This window comes from Artibeus jamaicensis, unplaced genomic scaffold (assembly GCF_021234435.1).
Source record: "Artibeus jamaicensis isolate MK-2021 breed Jamaican fruit bat unplaced genomic scaffold, CSHL_Jam_final contig_685, whole genome shotgun sequence".
NCBI classification, from domain to species: Eukaryota; Metazoa; Chordata; class Mammalia; order Chiroptera; family Phyllostomidae; genus Artibeus; species Artibeus jamaicensis.
The window spans coordinates 27,855,154-27,869,480 of record NW_026521924.1 but is presented as its reverse complement, the minus strand read 5'-3'; the positions used below and the strand labels follow the sequence as shown (position 1 = coordinate 27,869,480).

Genomic DNA, 14,327 nt, shown 5'->3' with positions numbered 1-14,327 from the left:
TAATTTTTTTAGTTGTGGAACATTTTTGCTGTTTGTCACTCTCCATACCACTTCAGTACAGTTCACCGTATAACCCCAAATAGTGAGCAAGACTAACATGGTAAGAAAATGGAAGAGTGTTTGGAACCCCTAGGCAGATGATATAGTAATAAAATAAGTGTCATTATTGCATCATCCTTTAATGTTCTTATCACATTCCTGATGTGCTATATTGTCTGCCAAGAAGATACAAAAGACTAGAGACACCATCTTTTTACTGTTTTAGCTTTCATTGCATCCAGGCGAGAATTCAGAATTTTTCTCTTTCCATCCTTACTGGCAACAAGAAGGAAATTGACAGTGGGAGACATTTCCATTATTAGACAAATCGGAAGATGACTGCAAAGAGGCAGGTAGCACCCTGCACTCTCAGTTGCGATGGTGAGATTGGGTGTCTAAGGACGATCTCAGACTGTGAGTCTTAGATGATACTTTAGATACATTTCCCCTACTCGAGAATCGGTGAGTGAATGATACGGTCTTGTGGTACAGTCCAGAAAAAGGAAATGCACGTTGTCTTCTGGTCATTCAGCAGAACTTCGTCACAATATTTTGCAACATGAACCCAGACCATCCTGTGCTGATTTAAAAAAAAAAAAATTTGCGTGACAACATTCTTTCATTTTTTGTGTTGTTTGGCTACCAGAATTTCTTAATCACTGCCCACAAAATAAGTGGACAAATGCAAAAGGAGGTTTTGTGTACAAAGATGATAGGAAAGAAATAAGCGATACAATAATGAAAAAGATCATTAGCTTAATCTCTCCTAGGAGTTTATAACCATTTTAACTGGTCCCATCACCATTTTTTTAGTTATGGGACCACGAAGACGGTGGTTCTTCTGTAATTTGAGAAACTCAAAATTACGAGTTTCAAAAGTAGTATCTGATAATACTACTAAAGTAGTATTTGATAATACCGCTCCAAGAAGAATCGGAGTCATGATGAGCTAGAACCTACTGGAGGTGGGTTTGGAATCGGGCGTCGGTCCAGGTGGGCTATGCTCTGGGTTCTGGTGTTGCCAGCTGATGAACATTTAGTTGCATAAATGGACCTCACCCATTTCAGGTGCGTGTGCTTTCCAAACTACAAACCTGGGATAAAAACTTGGGTTTGCTATTTTAAATTCATATTGGAATGATTTTTGTTATCCTTTATTCTGTATGTTATTTGTAAAATGACTTAAAGACCCTTTTCATTTTTCTACAGTTTAAGTTAGATGGTAAATGGTGATGACTATTTTTTCCTGGCATACTGAGGGTTAAGCATGGTTCAGAGTGTTTTTTTCTTTTCTTAATGTTGCCTAGATTTTATTGCTGAACCATACACTATGGGATTGATGTTAACAGTAATTCCCACTTCATGAAGGTAAGACTAAGGGCCTACTGCACTTTCCCCATCTTACTGGGAATGGTGTTTGTGGATTTGTTTTGAGTCATTTGCTGCTTCCCCCATTGCAACATTTTGTCCAATTCAGATAATACCAAATTATTTTCATAAAAGAGCAACATGATCTCACTTCCAAATAAATGTATATCGTTGTTTCCTCTTTTGCATTTTTATTTTACTGGCTGCTTTGTCCCTATTGAAATTCCTTTGGAAGCAATGGCTTAGAGCAGTGAATCTCAACTCTGGTTGCTAGTAAAATCACCTGGGGACTTAAAAAACACATTGTACATAAAACGGTATCTAAGCCCTGCCTGCAAAAATTCGAAATCACCTGTCAGGGGCAGGGCTCCGACAGCCGTCTTTGTGAAGCTCCCAAGTGATTCTGATGCTGCTGTGGTTGAGAGCCACCAGCCTGGAGTCTCAATTCACCAGTAGATCACTGTTTCCTATCAGACTTATGTGGAACCTTAGTAAGTAAAAAAATAGCATTTCATTAGTGCAGACTTAAAAGTTTGAATTTTATAATATGAAGGCAATCAGTTGAAATAGTTTATGTGAATTTTCACAACACATAATTATACCATATATTGTTTCCATGCATTGAAAAAGACACACGACTGGGAAAGGCACAGTCTTGTTTTAGAGCAGTAGTTCCCGCCGCCACGGACAGGAGAGCAGCAGCGCATCATTGTGTTCCTTAAAAAAATAAGTAATGCCAGTGGTGCTTAGTGTTGACATTTGCTAAATCCAGTCGCCTGTTACATTCATATTTTTCTACATCTTTAAAATAGGTCAAATTAAAAAATAAAAATTAAAAATTGGGTTGGTATAATGAACAAAAAATAAAAACTTTGGATATATGCATGGCAATTGATGTCTTATATCAGCCTCATCACCTAGTTTATTTCCGACTTTTTTTTGGTTGCACATAAGGAGATCATTCTCACTGACACAGTTCCTGAGCATGAGAATGGACCATTTTTTAAAAGCTCATTTATTAAAAAAAATCTCTGGATAGTCTTCAAATAAATAGCTGTCAAAAGTTTGACAGTCTTCTGTGTGTTAATATTTGATGTGAAACACATACTTTTCTGTTGCTTTCAAAACCATTAAGATAAAATATACATAAAGAAGGTTATCATTGTAATCATTTTTAAGTGTACTGTTCCGTGGCATTAAATATATTCTCAGTGTTGTGCAGCTGTCACCATCATTCATTTTCAGAACTTTTTTACCACTTCGCATGGAAACTCCTGTACCTGTTAAACAGTAACGCCCCCGTCTCATCCCCATCCCTGGGTAACCTCCGTTCCACTTCTGTCTCCATGCACTTGCCTATTCAGACACTCATCTGAGTGGGTGTTGGTGTTTGGCTTACTGCAGTCATAATTTTTCAAGGTTTATCCATGTTGTAGCGTGTGTCAGAATTCCATTCCTTTTTGGGGCTGAATGGTATTCCATTGTATGAATATTTCATGTGTTGCTTACCCGCTCGTCTTTTGGCAGATGTTTGGGTTTTCACCTTTTAGCTGTTGTGAATAATGCTGTGAGCATGTGTCTCTCTGAGTCCCTATTTTAAATTCTTTTGAGTATATATCTAGAAGTGGAATTGCTGGATCACATTGTAAATCTATGTTTAACTTTTTGAAAAACCATCAAACTTTTCTGTAGAGTTTGTACCATTTTACATTCTCAGCAGCAACGTACAAGGGTTCCAATTCCTTCACACCTTTGCCAACACTTGCTATTTTGTGGCCATTCTTATGGGGGTGAAATGGTATCTCATTGTGGTTTTGATTTGCATTTCCTAAGTGATGTTGAGCATCATTTCACATGCTTTTTGTCTATTTGCATATCTTCTTTGGAGACATGTTTATTCAAATCCTTTTCCTATTTTTGAGTTGGGTTGTTGTTGAGTTTTGTAGGAGTTCTTTTTATGTTCTGGGTGTTAATTCTTTATCAAGTATATGATTTGCATATATTTTCTCACATTCCGTAGGTTGTCTTTATTCGGTTTATAGTGTTCTTTGATGCACAAAACTTTCTAATTTTGATGAAGTCCAATTTCTTTTTTATTTTGTTGCCTGTGCTTTTGGTGTTACATCCAGTAAACCATTGCCAAATTCAGTGTTATGAAGCTTTTCCTTGATTTGTTTTCTAAGACTTTTATCGTTTTTGCCCTTACATTTAGGTCTTGAGTTAATTTTTGTATATGGTGTAAGGTGAAGGTTCAGGTTGTGTGTGTGTGTGTGTGTGTGTGTGTGTGTGAGAGAGAGAGAGAGAGAGAGAGAGAATATCTGGTTTTCCCAGCACCATTTGTTGAAGATACTTTAAAATTTAACAAATAAATGTCAAACCAAATCGCCATGGAACCTGTGCCTTATAAGGTGCCTTGCTTGAAGATTTACAGCTTTAAGGATTCCCTCATAAAAAAGCAGGCCTTTTTTTTCTTTAGGATTTAACAAGAATAAAAGTGTGTTTAGCTTAATAAACCACCAGAAATGCTATGCAAATACTGTTGACCAGTCAGAGAGTGAGGGGAAGCCACGTTGGAAAGGAAGCAGTAGCATCGTGGGAGGGAGGGAAGGAACTATAAATATGTCTGGGATAAATGTGTTTGTACAGGACTATATTCTTGATCGCATTTGTTTTTATAAAACTTCATGTTTTATTTCTTTTAATTACAGCTTAATATGATGGCCCAGCGTAGGTATAGGATCTACCTGATAAAACGTAAGGAAATAGGGACAGTCCTGTACACCTTGCTCATTCAGCCATTACAGCCACAGGTTTCTGTCAGACACTTTTAATCTTGGAAATGGGATTTTATAATTTGTTGACTGACGAGTCCCAGTAATATGAGGAAGAGCACAGGTTGCTTGCCTGCCGTGTTTCGGGGGCACTTTGCTGCCACCGAGCTCCTCTCGGTCCCCCTCTGACCGCGGCATCAAGGTCCAGACTGTAGCCGGCAGCAGGGAGGGGGCCGCGGCCCTCCTTGGTCTCAGCTCTCACGGGGGCTGTGTGTGAACCTGGTCACAAAGGCGGAGACTCAGCCTCTGTTCAGGAGATTTGATTAGTTTGCACCTTGCGTTCTGCCAGAAACAGTAAGTCTGAGACACTTGGCACTTTTTAAATAATAGTTTCACTGCAAATTTTTTTTTTTTTAGTGGTTTCCAGGGACTTCATATCCAGATAAGAAACCCACATACTTAAGTGGAGAGACTTATATTTGAACTTGTTATGTCTCACACAGATCTATTTTGACTTTTTCCAAAATGTGACTTGTCAGTCCTCGAGGGGGGCTTTGGCAGGCCCTTTTCCAGAGCAGCTGTGGCATCTCGCCACACCGTGGTTAGGCTCACTCATACTCTGAGGTCTGTCGTGTGTGTGTTGTGCATGGTGGGTTTATGGGGTATAGCGTAACCCAAGTTCGATAGAACACTTAAAAAAAAAAAGATTGATTGATTGATTGATTGATTTGTAGATGGAGGGGGAGGGAGCGAGAAAGAGAGGGAGTGAAACATCACTGTGTGGTTGCCTCTCATGACCCCTCTACTGGGGACCTGGCCCACAACCCAGGCATGTGCCCTGACTGGGAATCGAACCACCATCTCTGGTTTTTCAGGCCGGTGCTCAATCCACTGAGCCACAGCAGCCAGGGCAACACTATTTTTTAACCTTTAAAATTTTCTGACACACTGTACATATGTGCCTTGTTCACTGGTTCGACACTCAGTCCAGAAAGCTAGGGTTCAGTGCTTTTAAGGTTTATCATCACAGCTGGGATGTCGATATTTTAGTAAGAGTTAATTACTAAACAGTTTTTCTTGTTTTAGGTGAACGGAAGAGAATCAGAAGAAGAAAATCTCAATAAATCTGAAATAAGTCAAGTGTTCGAGATTGCACTTAGACGGAACTTGCCTGTGAATTTTGAGGTGAGTTTATTTTATATGTTAGGACTCTTTATTATGAGATTCTGTTGACATTCATCATTGGAACTGTATTTGTCCTAAATAACGTTTTAGAGTCACAATCACACACATGTGAACCTTCGAATTTAAGAATCAAACTGCGTATTAGCAGAGTACTATTATCTCCTCCCAGGAGTCACTGGGGCAGCCTTGGCCCCCTGGATGGTCCGTGACGGATGCAGCGGGTCTGCAAGCCCCCCACAGTGGGTCGAGCGTTGTGTTTGTGTGCACGTGGGCATTTCTCTAGGGAGGGTCCGTTTTCATAATGTTACAGAACATGAGGGGCCAAGGTTCGTTATGTCCATCGCCCTATAGGAAAGATGTCTCCCAATGCCAGAGATTTGTGAAAAGGAAAGGAAATGTATATTTAATGCTCTACAGACTTAAAGTAGTGACCTAACGTCTTCATTTAAAATACCAAAGTCCTTTTGGATACCTACAGATGCACACAGTGCTTCCTTATCCCCCTGCTCTGATTTGAGGTACCGTATCTCAGGAAGAGAAGCACACATCTGTGTTTCAGGCCGCTGGCACCATCAGCTCTGTCGCCGTCCAGGCAGGATCTCCAATTAATCCAAAGCCATGTGGCACCTTCTCATGGTCTATTGGCAAGAGTTCTTTGTAACCACTTTCCAGGCAGTCTCTCTTACTTCCCAGGCCACGTGGCCAAATGGAGCACCCCAAAGCAGCGTGGTTCTCTTCTACTGAAGCTGCAAGGGTCTGCATTCTGGCCAAAATGCATGGATCTCTCCTCAAGGCTGTGGAGAGGGTAGGGTCGCCACTCTGGCAAAGCTGAGTGGTGATTCTTTGCTAAAGCCGCATGGTGATTCTCTCTACCCCTAGCTTCGGGGGTCCCCACGCTGTCCAAAAGCCCGTGGCTCTCCTCACCGCCACAGCTGTGCGGTCCTCTCTAATGGCTGCTGGGTCTGGGTTTAAATCCCCATGCCAATCTTCCTCTGCAGCCCCATTTCCGACAACTCCCACAATCTGCTATACTTGCCAGTACTCCCGTATCCTCCCAGCTTTACTGGGCTGCCATTGTGAGTCTGGGCAGGGGTGGCCCCATGTCGTGGAGCCAGTCATCTCCAATCTCTCACACAGGCACTGTAACTCAGGGGACCTGCCCCCAGTTACATCTTGGGTGGAAGTCACTTCCATCCCCCTGACTCAGAGCATGGCCACAGCTATTTAATACATCTATGCAGCCAGGTAAAGGTTATAGATATGTTAAATGACCATGCCAGAGGTTAGCTGCAAAGCTGTTGCTGTACATAACAGCACTCAATGTCCTTGCTTCATGGGCCCTTCCCCCAACTCACACCTGTGGGGGAACGGGTGAGGACATCCTAATATTCCCTGGACATCTCGAGTTCTGGACCCCATTCCAAATCCCTTTCGGGGGCCCCCTCTTGGCTGCACCCTGTTACAGTAAGACTGTCAAAAGTGTCTCTTACCCCCAATGTTAGGAATCTTAAGTGGTCCCTAAAAATTGTATCAGGGTAGTTTTATAAAGGACATAGGCCTTGTCATTGTCCAGCATCTGCTCCCCTGGGTGTTGGGGACTCTGGTCTACAAACCGTAATCAGCGGCTGTTAGTCGAGTACGGAGAACAGGTAACCTGTGCATTTTCTTCACAGGTACAGGGAGTGCAGAGCTAGGCAGGGAAGGGGGGATTTTTAAATGTTTTTCTTAGAACTTGCCATGCACCAGACTGTTTTCCATGCTTGGTTATGCAAGGCTGTGTTTTACCATCCAGTACAGGTTTTTCGCCAGTTGTTGGTCTTTCGGAGTTATAAAGAGTGTACTCGTGTACTTAGTCTTCCTAAGGGCTTTAAACTTAGACATTGTTACTTTAGGCAAATGTAATTTACAGTGGGACATGTGCATAAAACAGTTTTAAGTCATTCATAACCTTCTTTTGTAGCATTTTTGCAGTTACAGGTGATCCCAAATTTCATGCCTAACTTTCATAAAATACAGATATGTTTTCTTACATATATCACGTGCTGGCACCCTAAACCGGGTCCTGGTTTCAGTCCTTCATCCGTCAGCTGATCGATGATGATTTCTGACCTCCCACTTGGTGGTGCTTACCTGCCTGCCGCGGGGCTGATGGGGCCACCGGCACACCCTCCCCTGCCCTGTCCTGACAGGCAACTCCAGGTTTATATCACTTCCTTCTGGAGCGCAGAGCACAAAGGGCTGGTGTCTTCTTACTCTGCCCTTCATCCCTCCCAGCTTTTCTCCCTGGGTCGGAGGTGGTGGGAGGCAGGAATAGGGAGACAGTGAGATGGGTCGCACAGAATGACAGGACTGGGAACCAGTTGGGTGGGAACCAGGCGGGAGCTTCACCCCAAGAGGCCACACAGTCTCCTTGAGCACTTTCTGCAGGAAAGGGAAGAAATGTTCCTTCTCTCCACCTCCTGAGGGCTGAGTAGGCACAGGAATGGATTTGCAGATTGGAGGGAGTGGTACCCAGATTGCTGGAGGCAGAGATGTCTGGCTTCCTGGGTCTCCTCTGGGTTTCATAGGTGTTTGCTGGGGCCGGGGCCCTGGATCCCTGGGAGCTGGTCATCCACTCACACTGGTCACTGCCCTGCCCGAGTCCCGGGGCTTCCTGAACCTGAGTGAGGGACTGCGCTTTAGGTTTGGCTCTCTGGGGTTTGGAGACCAGGTTGCCTCCATCCCACTCGCTCTGCTGTTTAGGTTTCGGCTTCAGCTTTCAGGCGTGTGCTCAGGAACGTGTAACACAGGGCCCAGACTTGTCAGGTGGTCGCAGAAGAAATTGTGGGAGTGCCTTCTGGTGGCAAAAGATTTTAAAGTAAAAAGATTTTTAAAAACCCTCCCTCAAGGATATATTTATTGCTTTTTTTTTTCCTTTAAGAGAGAGGGAGGGAGGGGAGGAAGGGGAGAAGGAGAGAGAAACATCAGTGTGAGAGAGAAGCATCGACCAGTTGCCTCCTGTACACTCCCTGACTGGGGGTCGAACCCGCAACCTTTTGGTGTGTGGGATGACATACTGACCATCTGAACCACCCGGCCAGGGCTAAAGTAATCATTTAAAACGTTACAGTTCATGTTCAGTTTGGGACATTGAGTTTGTTGACGTGAGCACTTACATATTAAATAACTCATGTATCAAAGGTTCATGTTAACTCCCATTGTTAGGTTGAGCAGACTTCATGTTCGCGCACAGCCTTTGTCTCTAGCACCTGGGAGGTCGCCTGACATACGGTGGACGCCCTGCAAATAGTTAATGACTGAGTGGACAGAATAGTTTGGGGTTTTTTTAACTAAGTTTTTGATAGTAAAATCTTGTTGCATAGGCAGCTGGGTTGGGGCTTGGTAAAAGACAGGAGCCATTCATAATAGCGTTCTTTAGAAAAATGTATACAACTTGATTTTTACATAAAATACATAGTTTCAGTTCAAAACTATGATGGTGCTGATTGACTTAGTCACCGGAGGCACTTGTGACCCGGCCACAGTAGGTCCACTGCAGTCAGAATTCACGTGAACATGGGCGGGACGGCTCCGAGTACAGTGGAAATGTCCACCGCGGGGCCGGGTGGAACCGTGACTGGGACGTGGGTGTCGGGGTGGCTGCAGCTCTGAGGACACGGGGAGCACTGTTCAGGGAGGGGGTTTTGGAATGTCGGCCGTTGGTGTGGGAAGTGCAGTCTGGAAGGTGTTCTGAGGGCCGTGTGGCTCGGTAGAGTGTCGAAAGGGTTTGGGGTTTGATTCCCAGTCAGGACACATGAGCTGTGTTGCAGGTTTGACCCCTGGTTTGGGCCGGTATGATTCCGATCCCGGTGTGTACCAGAGGCAACCAGCCAGCGTTTCTTTCTCACATCGATGTTTCTCTCTCTGCCTTCCTCTCTCTAAAAGCAATGAAAACATGTCTTTAGGTGAGGATAAAGAAACAAAATAAAATCAGTCTGCACGGATTGCGCAAACTGGGCCCTTCCCGCAAACCTCTTCCTGGGGTGGAGGGCAGGCGAGGCCTCTGTGGAGAGGACGCCTCCCCGCTCCCACCTGACGCACACTCCTCCGTCTCATGCCTATTGGCCACTAAGGATCTTGTTTGTAAGGTACCGGTTCAAGCGTTTCTTTGAGCACTTTGTGTTTCTGTTACTGCCTTATGGAAGGTCTTTAAATATTCTGGATATAAATCCTTTGTCAGATACATGTATTGCAAATACTCATGGTCATTCTGTAGGTTCCTTTTTTTCACTTTAAAAGTATTTTTTAATGAGCAGTTTTTAATTTTGAGAAATTTTCATTTTCTTTATGCTTGGTGTTTTTTGTATTCCGGACTCTTTGCTAACTTTGTGGTCATGGAGCCTCCTGTTCTCTGAAAGCTGTATAGTTTTAGCTTCCACATTTAGGCTTGTCTTCTAATACAAGCTGATTTTTGTCGGTGGTTGAGTGTGATACCATGGTTCAGTTTTTCCTCGTGAGGATATCTAGTTTCTCTGATGGCATGTTTTTATTTAATTTTGTAAAAAAATTAGTGATTTTAGAGAAGGGGGGAGAGAGAAACATCAGTTTGTTGTTCCACTTATTTTCACGTTCATTGGCCGACTCTTTTGTACCCTGACTGGGGATCAAACCGCAACTTCAGCGATCAGGACGACTCTCCAGCTAGCCAGGCTGCCTGGTTAGGGCCTCCAATACCATGTTTTTTAAAGACGACTTTGGACTTGCTTTGGAGTGTTTGCCCCAAATCAAGCAATTATATGTATATGTATAGGTCTGTCTCTGCATTCTGTCTGTTTTATCAGTTGGTTTGTCCTTTAGCAATTCCGAGATGCTGCAGTTGCTAGAACTTTGTAGGAAGTATTGAAATCTGGTAGTATAAGTCTTCGTTTTTTTAGTGGTGTCTTGGCTGATGTAGGTAGGATTCAATTTTTATTTTTTTTCTGTGTGAGCATGTAATCATTTTGATACGCAGTTAAGTTTCTGTTCATATTCCATTTTGTTGTTTTTCCCTGTCTTTGTTGACCTTTTTTTATATTTTCAATATTTAAAATACTAAATGGTTCTAAAAGTCAATAGTAGATAAAAAGACACGTTTGCAGATGTCACCTTGTCCCCTCTCTACCCCAGTCCCTCCCACCTGCTGTAGGGAAGTAATTCTCTTGCTTTCTCCTTTATCCTTTCTGTTTATTTTTGCAGTGATCGCCATATAAGCACACGTGTCTATTTATGTGTATATGTATACATATATATAAAACAGAAGTTAGTGTACCATATATACTTTTCTGCAGTTTGCTTTTTTTTTTACTTACTATGTGTTGGAAATCATACTCAGTGCTTAGAGATTTTTTCCTTATTTTAAAGGTGCATAGCAGTCAGTATTTAATAAGGTCAATTTTGGCTGAAGGGTCAGAGCAAATATTAAACTTGAACTCTTTCTGCTGTAGTTATTTCTGGGCTTTGCTGGGTCAGCTTTCTTTCTGCCGTTTGCAGTGGGCTACCCTAGACTCAGGACAGTCGGTGACTCTGGGGAGACGCGAGCCATTGTTCCAGAAGGGCAGCAGTAGAAAGTGTTTTCTTCCTCCATGCCTCACAGTTCTGGGCTCATCAGACCCAAGAACGTGTAACATGTTTGGAAAATAAGAAAGGAGGGAAGAAAAAGCATTCAGCATGATCACTGTCCTTTTGCCGACATTTATGCTCCCTTCTTTAGTCGGTTTTGCCCCTCATTTCCCTTTACCTGTGTCTTATGTGAAGGGATGTGCTAACCAGTGTGCCCTACAGGTTGCGGTGTGTGTCTGTCACGCTTTCACTCAGTCTTTCCCTCTGAAACAGGTCGCCCGGGAAAGTGGCCCACCTCACATGAAGAGCTTTGTGACCAAGGTGTCGGTTGGGGAGTTTGTGGGGGAAGGTGAAGGGAAGAGCAAGAAGATTTCAAAGAAAAATGCTGCTATAGCTGTTCTTGAGGAGCTGAAGAAGTTACCACCCCTGCCTGCAGTCGAGCGGGTGAAGCCCCGAATCAAAAAGAAAACAAAGCCCATAGTCAGGGTAAGCATCTTTCTGAACGAAGAGGGCGTTTTCATTGGTTGTGACGGTCTCAGGGAGCTGAGAAGACTAGCTGCCGGCTCCAGTGGAAGTGGAGGGAGCTAACGTGCACATGCCGGGCCTGGGAGACCCTGTACAAGGCTACCTTTCATTCCCTTGGGAGTCCTGGGTCGGGCAGGCAAGGATGCTGAGCCGGGTTCAGTGGAGGCACCTGCAGGCCACATGCATCTGTGGATGTGGGTGTCTGCAGCCCTGTGATCACAAGGGCAGTCAGCACCCACCTGCGGGGAGAGCGGTGAACCGAGAGTCCTCCGTCTCATGGGCTACTGGGCTTGTACATCGTGAAGGAGATTTGTGGAAGGAAAGCTGGCGGGGGCAGGTGTAGGAGCAAGAAGTCTCACTACGTGAGGGGGGCGCCCTCAAAAAGCTGGAGTTATCTTCCGGAGGGCGGCTCCTGGTAGCACAGGGTTCCGCCGCTAGGTGAGTGTTCTGGGACCCCAACTGTATCAGTGTAGCAGCTGGCGTTGTTGTGAGAGGCTGCATTTGGTTTCAGTAAAATTTGTTTTGAAGACTCTTTCAGTGCATTTGCTGATTTCATGATGGATGATTTACAGTCACGCCCGCCCACCACACCAAGTGTTTAGCAGGTTTTGACCAAAAACGGCAAGACCCTTGTGCCCCACCCTCCCTGTTCACCCAGTCTTGCCCCTAGTGACTTTTTTTTTGTTTCCCTGGTTGAAAAAGGCCCTTAAAGGAAGATACTTCACAGATGTAGAAGAGGAGAAACAAAAAAAGACAGAAGCACTAAAAGGCATCAAAGTCCAGGAGTTCAAAAACTGTTTCTGAGCAATGGAAAAGATGCCTTTTTAAAAAAGATTTTATTTACTTATTTTTAGAGAGAGGGGAAGGGAGGGAGAAAGAGGGAGAGTAACATCAGTCTGTGGTTGCCTCTCACATGCACCAAACTGCAGACCTGGCCCACAACCCAGGCACGTGCCCTGACTGGAAGTCAAACCAGCAACCCTTTGGTTTGCAGGCTGGCACTCAGTCCACTGATTCTCACCAGCCAGGGTGGAAAAAGATGTCTTGATAAAGTGTATTGAATGGAGAGTACTTTGAAGGTGATGGAAGTTTAAACATGTAAGAATAAATACACAAATTTTTATAAATAATTCTAGGTTTGTTTTTGGGTCCTCCTCATACACCTTGTTTTGGAGTTTTGGGTCATGCTAATGGACCTATCGGAAATTGGGCTGCTCCTCCACCCCCAAACCCAAAGAGGGACAGGAGTCCCTGTGGGGACATTTGTGAATGTCAGGACTGTCAGTATGGTTTCATGCTGTATCGACAACACCCAGTTTTCATACACACATTAGTGTACTGTACATAGAAAAGTTAGCATATTTTTGCAGTTTCTTCGTTTTGCTTAATCTATCCTGGAAATCCTTGTCGGGCAGGTGAGGATTCCTTGGTGCCGGAGGTGCCCACTATAGGGTTCTTAGGTTCCTCCTTCTCTGTTTGAAATTTTTTTTTTGTATATTTTTAATGGTTTCTGGATTTTGCGTCATTGTTAAGAAAGCTGGGGACCCATCTTATAGTACAGAGTTTTGGGAAATTTTAGGCACAGTGTTCTTATTTTTCTACCTTTTCATTCATTGTAATATATTGAAATTGATAAAAAGCAGACATTGCAATGATGCTCATAGTGAGCACCCACTCATAGTGAAGTGTTGATGTTAGTTTGCTAAGAAGACCCTGAAATCACTCTAGAACAGTCATAGAAAATCATTTACCATCTTTCAATTAAAAATGTTTTAAAAAAGAGCAGATTAATTTTGAGCCATTAGAGCAATATAAAGTAACTCTTGTTATGTCCTGACCTCTGAATCGGCAAGGTCCTTTCTGTGACTAACAGGCGCACGGTCTGTGCGATCACCGTTCCTCAGGTACAGAGTGGCCCAGAGCATGGCCAGGCGATGAACCCCATCAGCAGACTCGCCCAGATCCAGCAGGCGAAGAAGGACAAGGAGCCGGAGTACATGCTCCTCACAGAGCGAGGCCTCCCACGTCGCAGAGAGTTTGTGATGCAGGTGGGTTGGTGCGGCCTGTGCACGTCCCTTCTCTGACCTTGTCCCGTCCCACAGCTGGACGAGATCCAGGGCCGGATGCCTTCCCGAGGAGGCCGGGGGCAGCACATCGGGCCAGTGGGCCGCTCCCTGCTGTCCACAGTATCAGGGTTAAGACTATGTTGGCTGCAGGAACTCGGTGCCTTAAAACCTTACTTCTCCATGCACCGCAGGTACTGTTTGTGGGTAGGAGGCTGGACGCAGTGTGTCAAGGTAGAAGAGTGTGGAGTGGTGGGATTGTGGGCAGATTTTTTCTTAAGATTTTATTTATTTTTAAGAGAGAAGGGAACGGAAGGAGAAAGAGAGAAACATTAATGCCTGGTTGCCCCTCGCTTGCCCCCAACAGGGCACCTGGCCCACAACCCAGGCATGTGCTTTAATCAGGAACTGAACCTTCGACCTTCAGTTCCTAGTGTGGCACTCAGTCCACTGAGCCACATCAGCTGGGGCTTGATTTTTTTCCCTTTGTTACATCTATTTGAAGATTTATTATTCTTTTCAGAAGATAACTTTGTAATAGTTACATCAGATGATCTTGTGCTGCTCCTCCTAATCCTTATGTAGAATCCGGAGTCTGGGTGGCTTGTTCTTAGATTGCAGTGACACTTCGGGTAGTGCAGAGGGCTTCTCCCCGTACTTAGTAAACAGATATCCATGTGGGCCGCTTAATTTGTGATTTGAATCTGGTAGTGTTTTCTACCAGGTGAAAACCAGGTTATTTAACTCTTGTGTATCAGCTTACCTCTTAAAGCATCGTCCCTTAGCCTGGTGTGTTTCA

General features: G+C 44.1%; 1 protein-coding gene across 15 annotated transcripts in view; it reads left to right on the top strand.

Annotated features, from left to right (window-relative positions):
- Nucleotides 1-14,327, top strand: part of STAU1 (staufen double-stranded RNA binding protein 1) — a 50,860-nt gene that overhangs the window by 31,072 nt on the left and 5,461 nt on the right. For 11 of the 15 annotated variants that reach the window (XM_037164411.2, XM_037164413.2, XM_037164409.2 and 8 more), the window contains 3 exons: nt 5,265-5,363; nt 11,196-11,426; nt 13,370-13,513. In XM_037164411.2, the coding sequence (XP_037020306.1) occupies nt 5,265-5,363; nt 11,196-11,426; nt 13,370-13,513 (474 nt within the window). The remainder of the gene's footprint in view (nt 1-5,264; nt 5,364-11,195; nt 11,427-13,369; nt 13,514-14,327) is intronic. The other 4 variants (XM_037164410.2, XM_037164408.2, XM_053671365.1 and 1 more) reach the window with 1 other exon arrangement.